This window comes from Peromyscus eremicus, chromosome 7 (genome assembly GCF_949786415.1).
Source record: "Peromyscus eremicus chromosome 7, PerEre_H2_v1, whole genome shotgun sequence".
Taxonomy (NCBI): domain Eukaryota; kingdom Metazoa; phylum Chordata; class Mammalia; order Rodentia; family Cricetidae; genus Peromyscus; species Peromyscus eremicus.
This window is the reverse complement of record NC_081422.1, coordinates 40,722,654-40,736,168: the sequence shown is the minus strand read 5'-3', so window position 1 is coordinate 40,736,168 and position 13,515 is coordinate 40,722,654. Positions and strand designations below refer to the sequence as shown.

Here is a 13,515-nt window from a genome sequence, read left to right as displayed (position 1 = left end):
GCCACATGAAGAAAGATTTGTTTGGGAAACTCTTTTTCTTCCTCTTCTTTTTTTGAAGACAGAATCTCACTACATGGCCCAAAGTGGTCTCAGTCTCCTGAGTGCTGGGATTATGGGTATGACCCTCCATGGCCAGCTTAGGCAGCTGGATTCTAACAGCATGGTACTCAGCAGGGACACAGTGAACGCAGAGGCGGATGATGTTTACAAGCATCACTTTAATGCAAGCATCTTCACCTGTGCTCCATATAGCCGCCCCAACCCCAAGTGCTTTCCTGCTCAAAGTCAGGAAAGCTGGAAGCCAGCTGTAATGTGTACTTCACTGCACCGAACTTCAGAGGCGCAGCACCAAAGGGCAGAGAGCTGATGGACAAAAGGTGAAGGCGGACCGTAAGGTGTTTCTGGGGTTCTTCTCAGACCGACTTCAAACCTCCAAAGGAAGGTCAAGGAGCACGGCACGGCAGGCTTGCAGCTGCACTGCCAGCCGCTCACCCCGTGTGCTTAGATCTCTGGCTCAAGCGATATCCTCCTCACCATGGGCAAGGGCTTGGACGCTCTCTGTTTGCCAACAGTCATAAATCAGCCTGTGGTGCTGGTGGCACTGAGGCTGGCCTGGGAGCTGTGCACTGCTACCGCTGTGGGGCCAGGCCTTCCTCATAGCCCTCTGTCTTCATGTCATTGAGCCCGAGCTCCTCATTTTGGTCAAAGGTACGCTTATACCGCTCTACCTTCATCTCTGGATCATCTTCAGGGGCGTACACATTCTGCAAGGCCAAGGGCAGACAATCAGTGCCTGCACCCCACCATCCCCTCCCACAGCTGCAACTGACTCTCACTTTTCTAAGAACTCCATGGGATTTGTAGGGCCTCTAGCACCCATGGCCACACAGTCTGCATATATATATATATATGCAGGGGGTGCTAGTATCAAACCCAAGAATCTATACATGGCATACAAGTGTTCAATCGATGACCTACACCCCCAGTTCCAAGCATTTTTATATATGGGCCTTCTTGTAAAAAATGTAGCCAAAGCTGGCGATTGCTTGTAATGCCAGCATTCTGGAGACCGAGGCAGAACGATTACAAGTTCAAAGCCAGCCAGGTTACATAACAAGGTCTTATTTCAAAAAAAAAAGGTAGGGGAGAAGAAAGAGAGGGAGGAAGGGAGGGAGGGAAAGAGGGAGGGGACAGAGAGATTACAGCAATGGTCTTGATATATAAATAACTTAGGCCAGTTTTGCCAGCCCCATCAGTACTCATTAATATTAAAGTAAGGATAAGGCCCTGGGTACAAACACCACAAACAACAACAAAACATTGCTATAGTTATATTAGTTAACAGACGCTTGCCCAGTCAGCTTAACATCTCTCAGCAGTTCTGTCCTGACTGCTAGACAGGACTCTAACGCTCCTTACTTCAGAGATGCAGAATGGAAACCTCAAAGTTGAGGATAAGAGGAAAAAACAAGACGACCAGACACAGGAAGAAGAGATCTTACTTTCTTACTCACTTTTAAACCTAGGGTTTGAACACTCTAGCTGGATAGGCACTTTTTTTTTTTATGATTTATTTACTTTTATTTTTTTTCTGTGGATTCTTGTTATGTCTGTGTGAGGGTGTCAGATCCCCTGGAACTGGAGTTATACAGTTGTGAGTTGCCATGTGGGTACTGGAAATTGAACTCAGGTCCTCTGGGAGAGCAGCCAGTGCTCTTAACTGCTGAACCATCTCTCCAGTCCTAGGTTGTTGTTTTTTTATCTTAAGACACTCTCATTAGCCGGGCGGTGGTGGCGCACGCCTTTAATCCCAGCACTCGGGAGGCAGAGCCAGGCGGATCTCTGTGAGTTCGAGGCCAGCCTGGGCTACCAAGTGAGTTCCAGGAAAGGCGCAAAGCTACACAGAGAAACCCTGTCTCGAGGAGGGAAAAAAAAAAAAAAAAAAAAAGGCACTCTCACTAAACTGCACAGGCTGGTCTTGAACTTGCAATCTTCATGGCCTCCTGAGCAGCTCAGATCACAGACTTGCACTAATTCTGGCCTATTTACCTTTCATTACACACACTTGAAATTCCTCCCGCCTTTCCCACTCTTCCTGTCATCCGTGTCCTGCCCAAAGTCCCAGCAGAAGCAGTCACGTAGAAGCCAGTCTTTCCTTGTCAAGGGCTACCATGCATATTCTACGAAGATCAGAACACCCGGAAGGCCTACTGTACCTGAAGGTAGCTGTTTCCTGCTGGATCGTTCATTATAAAGTGGGCCTTCATCTTGCCCTCGATGATCTACAGAGGAGAGGAGGACACAGCAGGTAACTCTTACTCTGATCCCGGAAGGAAGAGGCTATGACTGCCGGACAGAGCCAACGCAGTTTACAAGGTGCGGGTCCCAAAAGTTTAAAGAGCAGGGAAATTAGGATCTTTGAAAACGGCCCACGTCCTCTTACCTGCTCCAACTTCTGGCTAAACTCCTGCAGTTTCTCCGACTGGTTAGGGTTGGAGCTGTCACCCAGTGTGAACGGGTTCTTGGTTACCTGTAGCACGTGACAGCTGAATCACTACACCACGGACTGTGGGGGTTACTAAGCTCAAGCACAAAGCAGGTGGGGAAAGCAGTGGGTGCCCAGGCAGAGAAGGCTGGTCTCCGCTTCCCACACTGCCTGCTGACTTAGGTGAGGGGCGGTGGGTGGCAGAGAACAGGATATGGAAGGATGTCAATGAGATTGCTTTGCCAAGAAAGTAACTGGCAATCTGAAATGTAATCTACAAGAGTCCTTACAGTATCTAACCTCACTCTGGAAAAGAAATGCGAAGTACAGTGTACAAAGAGAAGCCAGGCATGGTTACACATGAGCTTGCGACCCCAGGACATGGGAGGCTGAGGCAGGAGGACAGTGAACTCAAGGCTAGCCTCAACTACATGGCAAAACCATCTCTCAAATACGTAAATAAAGTGAGCAAACATGTAAGATCTACTATAATTATGCACTACTACTTAGGAAGTGCCAACAAGAAAAGTCTGCAACTACACATATAGTTGTTTCCTGAATTGTTCTATCTGTGGTTGAAAGCAGTGGATCCACTACACAGGCTAAGCCACCACACACACATATGTTGTGGAGTCTAGATGCCAAAAAGACTCTTTCTCCTAGTCTGCAATGAGACAAATGACTTAAGATCAAAATAACGACACTATCCCAGTCTGCAATGAGACAAATGACTTAAGATCAAAATAACTATACTATCCACAGTTAGCTTTGAGAATTTCCATTCAAAATTTCCTATAACTAACTTCTCTTCATAATCAATGCTTAAATCTCTTGAACCAGCTTTAAGGCAAAGAAACCTTCAGTTATAAGCAACAAAGTAAGATTTTTTTTGGTAAGGGGCATTTGAGATGGGCTCCAGATTGGCCTCCAATCCTGTCTTTCTGCCCCAGCTTCTCAAGTGCTGGAACTACAGGCACATGCCACCGTACCTGATGGCACCAGGCTAGCCCTTTCCCCAGCTGTACCCCACACTCCGGACTCACCAATTCTCGGATGTCTTTCAGAAGCCCCTCGAGAGTGGTGAACTTGCCCCCAAGGACAGCCATTCCCAGTTCAAACTCCAGCTCCGGGATTTCCACACTACACGTCTCAGACTGTAAGACAATAGTCCAATTAAGGTTTAAATCAGAGGATGGCAGCAGAGCTTCACACAGGAGCCCTTGTCTAGTCGTCCAAAGGCCCCAGGTTCAATCCATAGCACCAGACAGATGGACAGATATTCAGAGAGACAAACTAATTTAAACCAGAACAAAGAAAGCCAACCAGAAGCCTCTGGCAAATTAATAAAGCAGTGAAGGTTGAGGACAAAGTTAGTATGTTAGTTTTCTCTGACTACCTAGCTAAAAGCCAGGGACTCACTCCCCCATCTGAACCAACATGAAACTAGCATAATAAACTGAAACTCTGAGTCACAGCTACAAGCTACAGGTACCTTCTCATTAGGGGCAGAGAAGAGCCCACATAGTCGATGGAAACTAAAAAGCAGCCAAGTCACTGCTCAGAAAGATTATGGGCCACCTTCTGAGCCTGTAGTGTCAATCACGGAGACCCCCTACTCAGGGCCACTCAAGCCCAGGGGATTTCTGGGGCTGTGTTCGTGAACACTAAACGATAATGTCCTTTAGACAGAAGCAGCTATACGACAGCTATTTTCCAAGCAGGCTGTTACCTTGAGGAGGTCTCTGGTCATGTCTGAGGGATCTGTGATGTGGAGGGTGATCTTGGTACCCAAAGGCTCTACTGCTCCTCCAGACTTCACCTGTAGAAAGGATAGTGAGGAACAGCACCAGAGAAGACCCCTTCACCTGGTGCCAGAAAGACTTCAGCTCTACGTAGGCTCAGACCAACAGCTTCCAATGACAGCCTTCCAATCTAGTAAGGGCAGCAGTGACCGAAACCAAAAACACCAAGAGTCGGCAGGAACACTGTGCCTAGCCCCGGTAGCATGCCACATTTAGCCCAAATTGCCAAGAGCTGTGAATGTACCTTTAAAAATAAAACCCTGACTGTTAGGAGTTGAAAGAGCCTTCTGAGCATTTCAGTCCCCGTCTACTGCAGTCAATGTAATAGTCAAGAACTTAATCGGGGCTGGGATGGAGCTCAGTAACAGTGCACTTGCCTAGTATGCACAAGGCCCCAGGTTTGCTGTCCACTGCCCCCGTCGTTCCCCCCCCCCCCCCGACCCCCAGTAAGTTTAGTCAGCTTATGCTCCATATACTTGGGGAAGGAGGGCTTTAATCCTCCACAACAGCTATCAATCAATTCCAGACAGCTCTCTCGAGTTCTTCACTAAGAGCTACAATCTGCCTAATTTCCAGCCCTCTGAGTAGTCCAGCTTCTTCCGCAAGGTCACCTTTTCATCTATCCTGCAATCTATGGTAATTACAACTTCTCCTCTCTAGGCTGATTCACAGCTCCTTCAAGGGCTCCTCCCCCTCAGTAAGCCTCAAAGAGCCCAGCTACACCCACGCTCATCCTGAAGAACATCTACAAAGGCATTGCCCTTATGCCAATCTTCTTCCCCAATAATGGAGCCCACCTACCTCATTAGTCCGATGCCCACAGTTCTCACAGTTGGTGGCCATGATGATAACCTCTTTAAAGTGGGGGATTTCTGGAAGATGGAGTTAAAGAAGTCTATCTGCTTCCTGGAGAGCAAGACGACCTCCAGACCAATCCCCAAGAAATGAAAAGCCAAATCCCACACAAACAGATGCTGGACCCAAGACAGCAGTAAATACATCACGAGACAACCTAACTGCAGGTCCTGTGTTCACAAACATTTAAAGACCTGGCTTAGGCCACACACACAGAAGCCAAGGTATGTAGTTTCTTCAAAGATCCCTCCTCATCACTGAGGATAAAGCACTAGCTTTCCCTGAAGGGAAGGTTCCCATCTTTAATAGAATGTCCGTGCCTGAGTCAGCTGACGAGCAACCCAACTGCTTGAAAGATACGGACTAGCTTCATGTTGGTCTGAGCTGGGGCGTTGCACTCTGGGCAGTTGGTGTTGAACTGGAGCACCTGGAACACAGTATGGCGGTACAGACTGAGCACTCCCACCCACGCAAGCTAAAGACACTCAGCCGGAAGGCTAGTGGTCACTCATGTTAGTTGTGACAACGAGAGACGCTGGAAACCATGAGACTTGACCCACATATCTGCTATGTCTTCCAAGGGAGCCAACACAACTCACTTCATTTCTGAGGTCTTCCTCTTCCGACTTCTCTTCTGGTGCTTCTGCCTAAAAGAACAGAAGCACAAACCACAGTTGGCAGGTAGACCTCAGCCTCCCCAACACCTTGCCCTGCTCGGAGAGGGAGAGATTGCCTTTGGTCCCTAGAAGGCGCCAACTCATAGGACAGAGAAGCCAAAGTAAATCCCTCCATCAAGGGAAAGACAGAACTCCAGATGGATCCCCGTGACTGCTACCTGCCTCGTGAAGGTCACCACAAATAAGCTCAGACAGGGTGCACCAGGTGGTGGCGGGGACAACAGCAAAGTAAATCTTTAGTGACTTCAAGCAACCCAGAACGCAGGCCAACTCCAGAGCATTCCTCTGACGCCTTCAGCCCACTTACTTGGAGACCCAGCATCTCAGCCTGCTGGGGCGTCCGGTTGTAGTGTGTGATCACCAAGGCATCATCTTTCTGGGGAGCATGTGGGTTTTCTACAAAGCTGTTTCCCGAGGGATCGTCAATGATCTAATATAAGTGAGGAGAGAGTGAAACAAACCGTATATAACCTCCAGTCATCGCTAGACCACAGGAGACAAATCCGAGTCAGTTTTTTGTTGCTTTGTATTTTGAGGCTGGGCTTTGGTGTAGCCCAGCCTGGCCTAGAACTTGCTATGTCGTCAAGGAGGACCCTGAACTCTTGCCTCTACTTCTCAAGTCCTGGGGTTGCAGGAATCAGTCTCAATGGTCTCCCCTCCCTCCTTACACTGAAAACAACCACAGTCACTCAGTACTTACCAGAGTGAACGGGGAAGCCACTTGCTTTAGGTCCTTCAGTTTGCCAATGAACACATCAATCCTCTCAGCTACGGCATGTTCCATTGCCTACCACGAACAGAATGAAAACACCTGACCTGGAAGTACACCTCATGCCCCAACCCTCTCCCACATCTATCACCTCGATGAGCACACTGACATCAACCTTGGAGTGAGAACAGAGGGACCCAAACTTCAGTGAGATACAACCACAAATCTGAAGTTTATAAATGGTGCTAGGGTAGGAGGGAGGGCTTATTTTCTCACTTATTCTACCATTTAGCTGGAACTCCAGCTCCACCGGGATCTGTTGCTTCTGGCCTACAAAGGCATGTGCCGTCACATATACATACCCATGCACAGGCACATAACAAGTAATTAAAAATACATTTCCTCTAAAAATTCAAAATCTTGTTATGCCTCTCCAGTCAGTTAGGGAGACAGATGACTATGGGTGCAATTACATTATTTCTGTAATAAGAAATATAGATATAAAAGAATACCCAGGAAGCTGGAGATAACCGAAAGGCTTCTCCAAGGTAATGTAACAATGTCTAAGGCGAAGCCTGAGTGTACACTGGGGGACGGACATAGAGAAATAGCACCTTTATTGCTTTGTTCAAAAGTTCCCCAACATTTGGTCAGACACAGTTCAGCTAATTGGAAGGCTGACTATTTTAACACAAACAATAATTTGTAGTTGGTTGCTTTTGCTCTTTTTATTCTTTGGGGGGCCCATCACCCAGCTCCCAAATAAATCACACACACACACACACACACACACACACACACACACACACAGAGTCTTATTTTTACTTATAAATGACTGGCCTTAGTTCAGCTTGTTGCTAGCCAGCTTTTCTTAACTTAAATTATTCCATCTAACTTTTACCTCTGGGCTTTTACCTTTTCTTACTTTTGTATATCTTATTTTCACTCTTACTTCACGGCTGGCTGTGTGGTTGGCCCCTGGCATTCTCCTCTCCTTGTTCTCTTGCTCTTTCTTTTCTCCTCCCAGATTTCTCCTTCTATTTACTCTCTCTGCCTGCCAGCCCCGCCTATCTTCTCTCCCGCCTAGCTATTGGCCGTTCAGCTCTTTATTAGACCATCAGGTGTTTTAGACAGGTACAGTAACACGGCTTCACAGAGTTAAACAAATGCAACATAAAAGAATGCAACTCGCCGGGCGGTGGTGGCGCACGCCTTTAATCCCAGCACTCGGGAGGCAGAGGCAGGCGGATCTCTGTGAGTTCGAGGCCAGCCTGGTCTACAGAGCTAGTCCAGGACAGGCTCCAAAGCTACACAGAGAAATCCTGTCTTGAAACACACACACACACACACACACACACACACAGAATGCAACTCATCTTTGCATCATTAAACAAATGTTCCACAGCACAAACAAATGTAACACATCCTAAAATAATATTCTACAATAAATCCTTGTTGCTGCAATTTGAGAAAATCCCTGCTCACCCGTCGTGTGGGCTGGTCCTGTTCTAGGCCAGAGATTGCCCGGCTGATCAATCCTTCAACGGTGGTCAGAGCTTGTGAGTGAAACACAAGACGAGTGAGTGTTAGCTTGCTATCACACGTCTGCATGACCCTCAGCACTTTACCGGAACTCTGCAGGCCTCGCTTTCCTCATCTCTGAAGTTCTAAAACTTCAGAGTCTGTCTGACTGCGACTCTCGACACTCTTACTCTCAAGCAATTCTGCCATAACTTTCTACGCACGTTAAAGCATGAAAATCCACTATGATTACACAGCCAAACATAAGCCGCTAGGCCTGACCTGGCACCGGGCTTTTCCAGAAGATAGGTAACATTTCGGCAATGTGTGCACAGCTCACATACCTGATCTTAAGACTCACCTCCCTTCTGGCTGAAAGCTGGAATTTCAAAATCCAGCTCCGGGATCCTTGTGGTGGCAGAGTCGGTCTTCACCACTTCTCTGTTCATGTCCTGGACAGAAAGGAAAAACGTTCTAGCGAAAGAGGTCAGCAATACGGCTTCTCTTTGGGAAATAACCAGCCCGTCTTCTCCATCAGACGCCAGCCAGGCTGTTTTCTTCTTCCTCTCCTTCCACTGAAGAGTTCAAACTACCTCAGAACAGTGCATACGGTGTGAGCCAGAATGCCCAGAAGCCGAGAACATTGCCCATAAGGTCCTACTCATTCATTCCATGCCTCTCACAAAATTCAAAGTACTTTAACCACAGAACAGCCGAGCAGGGGGCAGCACTACCAATGCTACTGCCAAAGGAGGGCACTAAAGGCTTGGCCACAGGGATTTACTGGAGGTCCGATGGCCCCGGACCACAGCTGTTGACTCTGGCCTCCAGTGCTCTCCCTGAAACCGTGGGGTCGTGCCTCTTTTGGGCTACACTCACCTCTTGGCCCCTGACGGTCAGCGTGTAGCGCACTCCCTGGTCCTGGATCCTGCCTGCTGACTGGATCTCCGTGTTGTTCCAGCCACAGTGCTCGCAGAAAAAGGAGCTCACGATTATTTCTCTAAAGAAGGGGATCTTGGTGAGCAGAAGGCGCGTCGTGCCCTAAGGAAGCAGAAGCAGCGAGGGTTAGAATGAATGAAACTCATTTGCCCTCCGTACGCCAGGGCTGCCTCTGGGTGCCCGGCTGGGTGGTCCCCCGGCCCCAGACTCCGCACCCCCGACTCACGTTCCGGTAACAGTTCATGCACAGCGACTCGATCTCCGTGGGCTGCTGCTCCTCATCCTCGGCGCTGAGGGGCCGGAACAAGGGCCCCGGGGCTGGCGATCCAGCCGCGGAGGGCGAAGGCCCAACAGCAGCCCCCGGGGGCCCGGGCTGCACAGCCCCGCTGGCAGACATCACCCCGCGCGCTGCTCAGGCAGCAGCTTCCGGCTTCCGCAGCTCCCGTGGCATCACTTCCTCTAGCTGCTGTTCCCGCCCCTTCTTAAAGAGGCCACAGACCCTTTGCCTGCTAGGTCACGTCTGACAGAGACTTCCGGTTCCTGGATCATGCGGACTGCACTTCCGTAGCCGAACGGGAGTATTGCAACTCGCAGCGAAGTCCATGTTTGGCTTCCTGGTTGTGGCTCCACCACATAGGGAGCCTAACCATTGGTCCCTAAGTCTATGTAAAAATGCCCGAGGACAAGGGTACCTGCAGGCCTTGGAATCCCCTAGGCTGTGCCCTCCAAACTCGGCTTGCTTCGTGATGAGCCAGACCTTGCTTTGGGTACCCTGTCCAGGATGCTCAGCTTCTCCCCCTTTCCTTCTCTGGTCCCCCAGCTCCCTGTTTCTGTACTCATAAGCATCGCCCCTCATTCTAACCTTGACTACGCAGACCTTATTTTTACTACTGCATCCCCCGGTTTCTCTCTCCCCATTTCCTAACAAAACACCCTGCTTTAGTGGGTTCTTTCTTTCAAGTTTTCTTCCTAGCACTTCCTCCCACAACCCACTTGGACCACAACCCAGTTCCATGGCTGAAAGTGGCTACATCTATAATATCAGGGATGACAAGTGTGTGATCCGTGGAGGTCCAGCTCCACACAGGGTCTGTGGTGGGGGCTGAGGTAGGCTGAGCGGGGAGGAAAGGGTGCTGGGCAGGGCCGAGAAGCACAGAAAGAAACTTTTATGCTTTCCTCTTTCCCCACCTCATCCAGTTTCACTGGTCCCAGGTGATCTTTGCTATCTGAGTGAGTGTGTACACGAAGGAAGAGAGATATGAGTTTTGGGGTCTCCACACATGGTGGCACATACTGTTAATACAGCACTTAGGAGACAGGGGCAGGCAGATGTCTATGAATTTGAGGCTAACCTGATAGTGAGTTCCAGGCCAGCAAAGACTACATGGTGAGATCTTGTGTCAGAAAGAGAGAGAGAGAAATGGGGGAGAATTAGTTCATGGGTCCTAAGAAGAGGGTCAAGAAGCCACGAGGAATCTGGAACACCAGGAGCAAGGGTGAGAGGACCTCTCAGGGGTTCCAGGTAACCAGGGCATGCTTGTCCATTGTCAGGCTGCGGTCCATGCACACTGTCCCGTGACGAGTATACTGAGGAACAAGACTGGTACAGAGGGAGAGTCTGTAAGCCAGCCTCTTCCACCCCCGAGTGTGAGAGCTGTTGTCTAGCCAGGAGTCCCGTGGCAGAACTCACCCAGGGTGGACCCCTCTGACAGACCAGGAATGGAAAGGGGACCATAAAAAAGAGCAAGCAAGGGGTAAGAGTGGAAGATGGATGTGTCCTAGGGATGGTGGGAAGGCAATTGCTCTCAGACATGGTCCAATGAGAGTCACACCAGGCCAACAAACTTCTTCCAACATGAGTCTCTATTTCATTTCAACCAAAAGTCAGTTTCACCCTGAGAGTCAGGATGTGGGGACTGAAGATGGGGAGGGCACACAGGATGCTCCCTACAGGGTTTTGGAAGTCTTCACAGTGTGGAGGGCTCGGTTCCTTGTATGGGTGCAGAGTTATCTAAGGAAATAGGGGCTCCGCCCCATTGTGTCACTGACCCACCAGCAGTAGCGCTGGTGGGGATCTACACACACCACAATACGCTTCCTCCATCATATTCTTCTCCTGCTCTCTTCCAACAAAAGCTCTCAGGGCAGCCCTGGGGAGACAAGAGCTCCTCTCTGTGGACCAGCTGTAACAGTGACCGTCAGGCAGCCAGAAGTAACAGGAGTCAAACTCCAGGCTGTAGTGGCACAGGCTTCCAGCACTGTCATGTACCGGCTTGCAGACAGTCTCCCCCACACATAGTCTCCCCACACCCTTCACCCCGAATGTTGCAACTTGTGAGGATTCCCAAATGAGCACCAGAAGCTGGATTTGCAAAACCTGGTGAATGTAATGCACCTGGGTGGGGGAGTTGAGGAGGCTGAATAGGTTGAGGCAGCAACATCTGGTGGCATCACCTATACTGTGCAGGACCCTCCACCCTCTGCCCAATAGGCCATGCTAGAGGCTCAGGATCTAGGCATCCCCAGACAATGAGCTGGGGAGTGAACCTGAGCGAGCAGACCCTCAGGGCTCTTTCAGCTGGCTATGACCCTGGTCGTGAAGGCTATAGGTAATATCTTCCCACAGGTCATCCAGTCGGCTCTGCAGTCTGTTCAAGGCCTTGTTGCTACTGTCTGAGTGTCCCAACTCAGGAGCGAAGGCGCTGTGACTAGGTGGGGGTGGTGCTAGCTGCTGCTGGACTTCCTCTGTCTCCTGGTCAATGGCGCGAGTGAATGCAGCGATCTGTAGGAAGGTGTCATGTCGAAAAGCCTGGAGTCTCTGGCGGACCTCCTCAGAGAGAGCCTGGGGGTCCGGGGAAGCTCCATCCTCTGCCCCATCTGCGCTGGCGCCAACGAAGGCACTGAGCTCCTCGCGCAGCTGGTCCAGGTTGCGCTGGATGCTGGTGTGCAGGTCCTTTGCCTTAAGTGTGAGTTTGTGGGACAGGGTCTGCACACAGCGACTGAGTCGCGCGGGGCTGGCAACCGCGTGAGGAGCGACACTGCGGTGCAGCTCCTGCACATGGTGCCCAATGCCAGTCACCAAGCGCTCTGCATAAGGGTGGAAGAGTTCTTTGACCCCGGTCGGTGTGGTGCCGCACGCGACTTTGCATTTCCTGCAACAGGCTCAGTGCCTCGTCCACGCCCCCCAGCAGCTGAGCCTTGGTGTCTTCTCCCATCAGACGCAACTGCTCTTGCAGCTCCTGCACACCCAGGCCCACCTGCTCCATCAGCTCCACGGTGTAGGGCTTTAGCTGCTGCCTTAAGCCCTCCAAGTTCCAGCCTACCAGCTCATGCTTTGCAGCCATGTAGGGCTCCAGGCGAGCTCTCACCTCCTCCAGCTCCTGCTGCAGCTGCTTCCTCATGCCTTCCGGATCCTGTGCCAGCTGGGGAGGCTCCTTCCCGGGCCCGCTGGAGGGGTTCAGCTTTTCTAGCAAACTGTTCACATTGTAGAGGTCTTGCTCGAAGCTGTTTTTCATGCTCCTGGAGAAGGAGAAAGACAGAGGACCAGGCCATTAGACTGCTGGCCCTGAACATTTCCCTTGCCCCAGAGCATGGGACAGCAATACTCTGTAGAAACCAGGACAGGCAGAGTGGCGGGAGAGCCAGTCTTTAGTCTTAATCCCAGTCAACTACATCCTCAGATTCAGAGCACAATCATGACATTGTGTAGGCAACTCAATTCAGCGCCAGGACACCATCCAAGAAGATGTCACACACATGTCAAGATTCACACCACCTTGTCATTCTATGGCCCGCTAATCTCAAGTGCCACACCTCAATGGAAAAGAGGGCAGCAGGGTAGGAGAGACTTGGGCAGAGGGTGACCAAGATGGCTGGAGTGTGCTTGGCAGTGCAAGCGTGGTTGGCCCCCTCACCTCCCGTGTGAACCACAGAGCTGAGGAACCATCCCACAACGGGGCTGTCTCGGACCCTCACCACACCCTACCCCAGGTCACTCACTCCCGTGCCAGCTTCTGCGGCTGGCCCATCATGCCTTTGTCGCCGCTGCTCTGGCTGAAGTAGTCCCAGAAACCCTTCCGTGCCTGAGTGGTTGCAAACACTGAAGAGAAGGATGAGACGATTAAAGGCCGGGCCCCTCAGTCCCACCTCCATCCCAACCCCACACTGAAGTCAGATGAAAGACCCACCTGAGAGGAGGGCCAGGGCCCAAGTGATGACTGCAGCCATGCTTACCACGATACCACACCCTGAGAAGAAAAGTCGATGAAGGCTTGATCAGGAGGCGAGGCAAAAGAAGGGCCTGGATCTAGGAACCCTGCTCTAGGGCCTACCTGCCCCAAATCCCGATACCCCTTCTGTCATGTGTAGGTAGCATCATGTTGAAGGCTCCAGAGAACCTAACTAGGTACTTGGGGCATGGGGTTGGGGCTGGGAGGGAAGAGATGTCTTCCTCAGACAACAGGAGTGGGTTGCTCCTTACCTCAGTCCCAAAGTTGGGAGCCTGGAACTCAAGCTGCACTACAAAGA

General features: G+C 50.6%; 2 protein-coding genes across 2 annotated transcripts; both read right to left on the bottom strand.

Moving 5' to 3' along the window:
- Window positions 1–260: 260 nt before the first annotated feature.
- Window positions 261–9,407, bottom strand: Zpr1 (ZPR1 zinc finger). Its single transcript, XM_059266888.1, has 14 exons — window positions 9,215–9,407; window positions 8,929–9,090; window positions 8,411–8,501; window positions 8,014–8,084; window positions 6,520–6,606; window positions 6,127–6,249; window positions 5,742–5,789; window positions 5,503–5,569; window positions 5,089–5,159; window positions 4,215–4,304; window positions 3,529–3,639; window positions 2,444–2,530; window positions 2,217–2,282; window positions 261–764 (listed from the first exon to the last, which is right to left on the bottom strand). Exons 1-14 carry the CDS (start codon window positions 9,383–9,385, stop codon window positions 630–632), a joined length of 1,380 nt encoding a protein of 459 aa, XP_059122871.1. The 5' UTR covers window positions 9,386–9,407; the 3' UTR covers window positions 261–629.
- Window positions 9,408–10,904: 1,497 nt separating this feature from the next.
- On the bottom strand, window positions 10,905–13,215 carry Apoa5 (apolipoprotein A5). The gene is given in 4 exon segments (XM_059269026.1): window positions 10,905–12,103; window positions 12,105–12,507; window positions 12,988–13,087; window positions 13,176–13,215. Coding segments are annotated over 4 exon segments (1,095 nt in total). The 3' UTR covers window positions 10,905–11,551.
- Window positions 13,216–13,515: the final 300 nt, after the last annotated feature.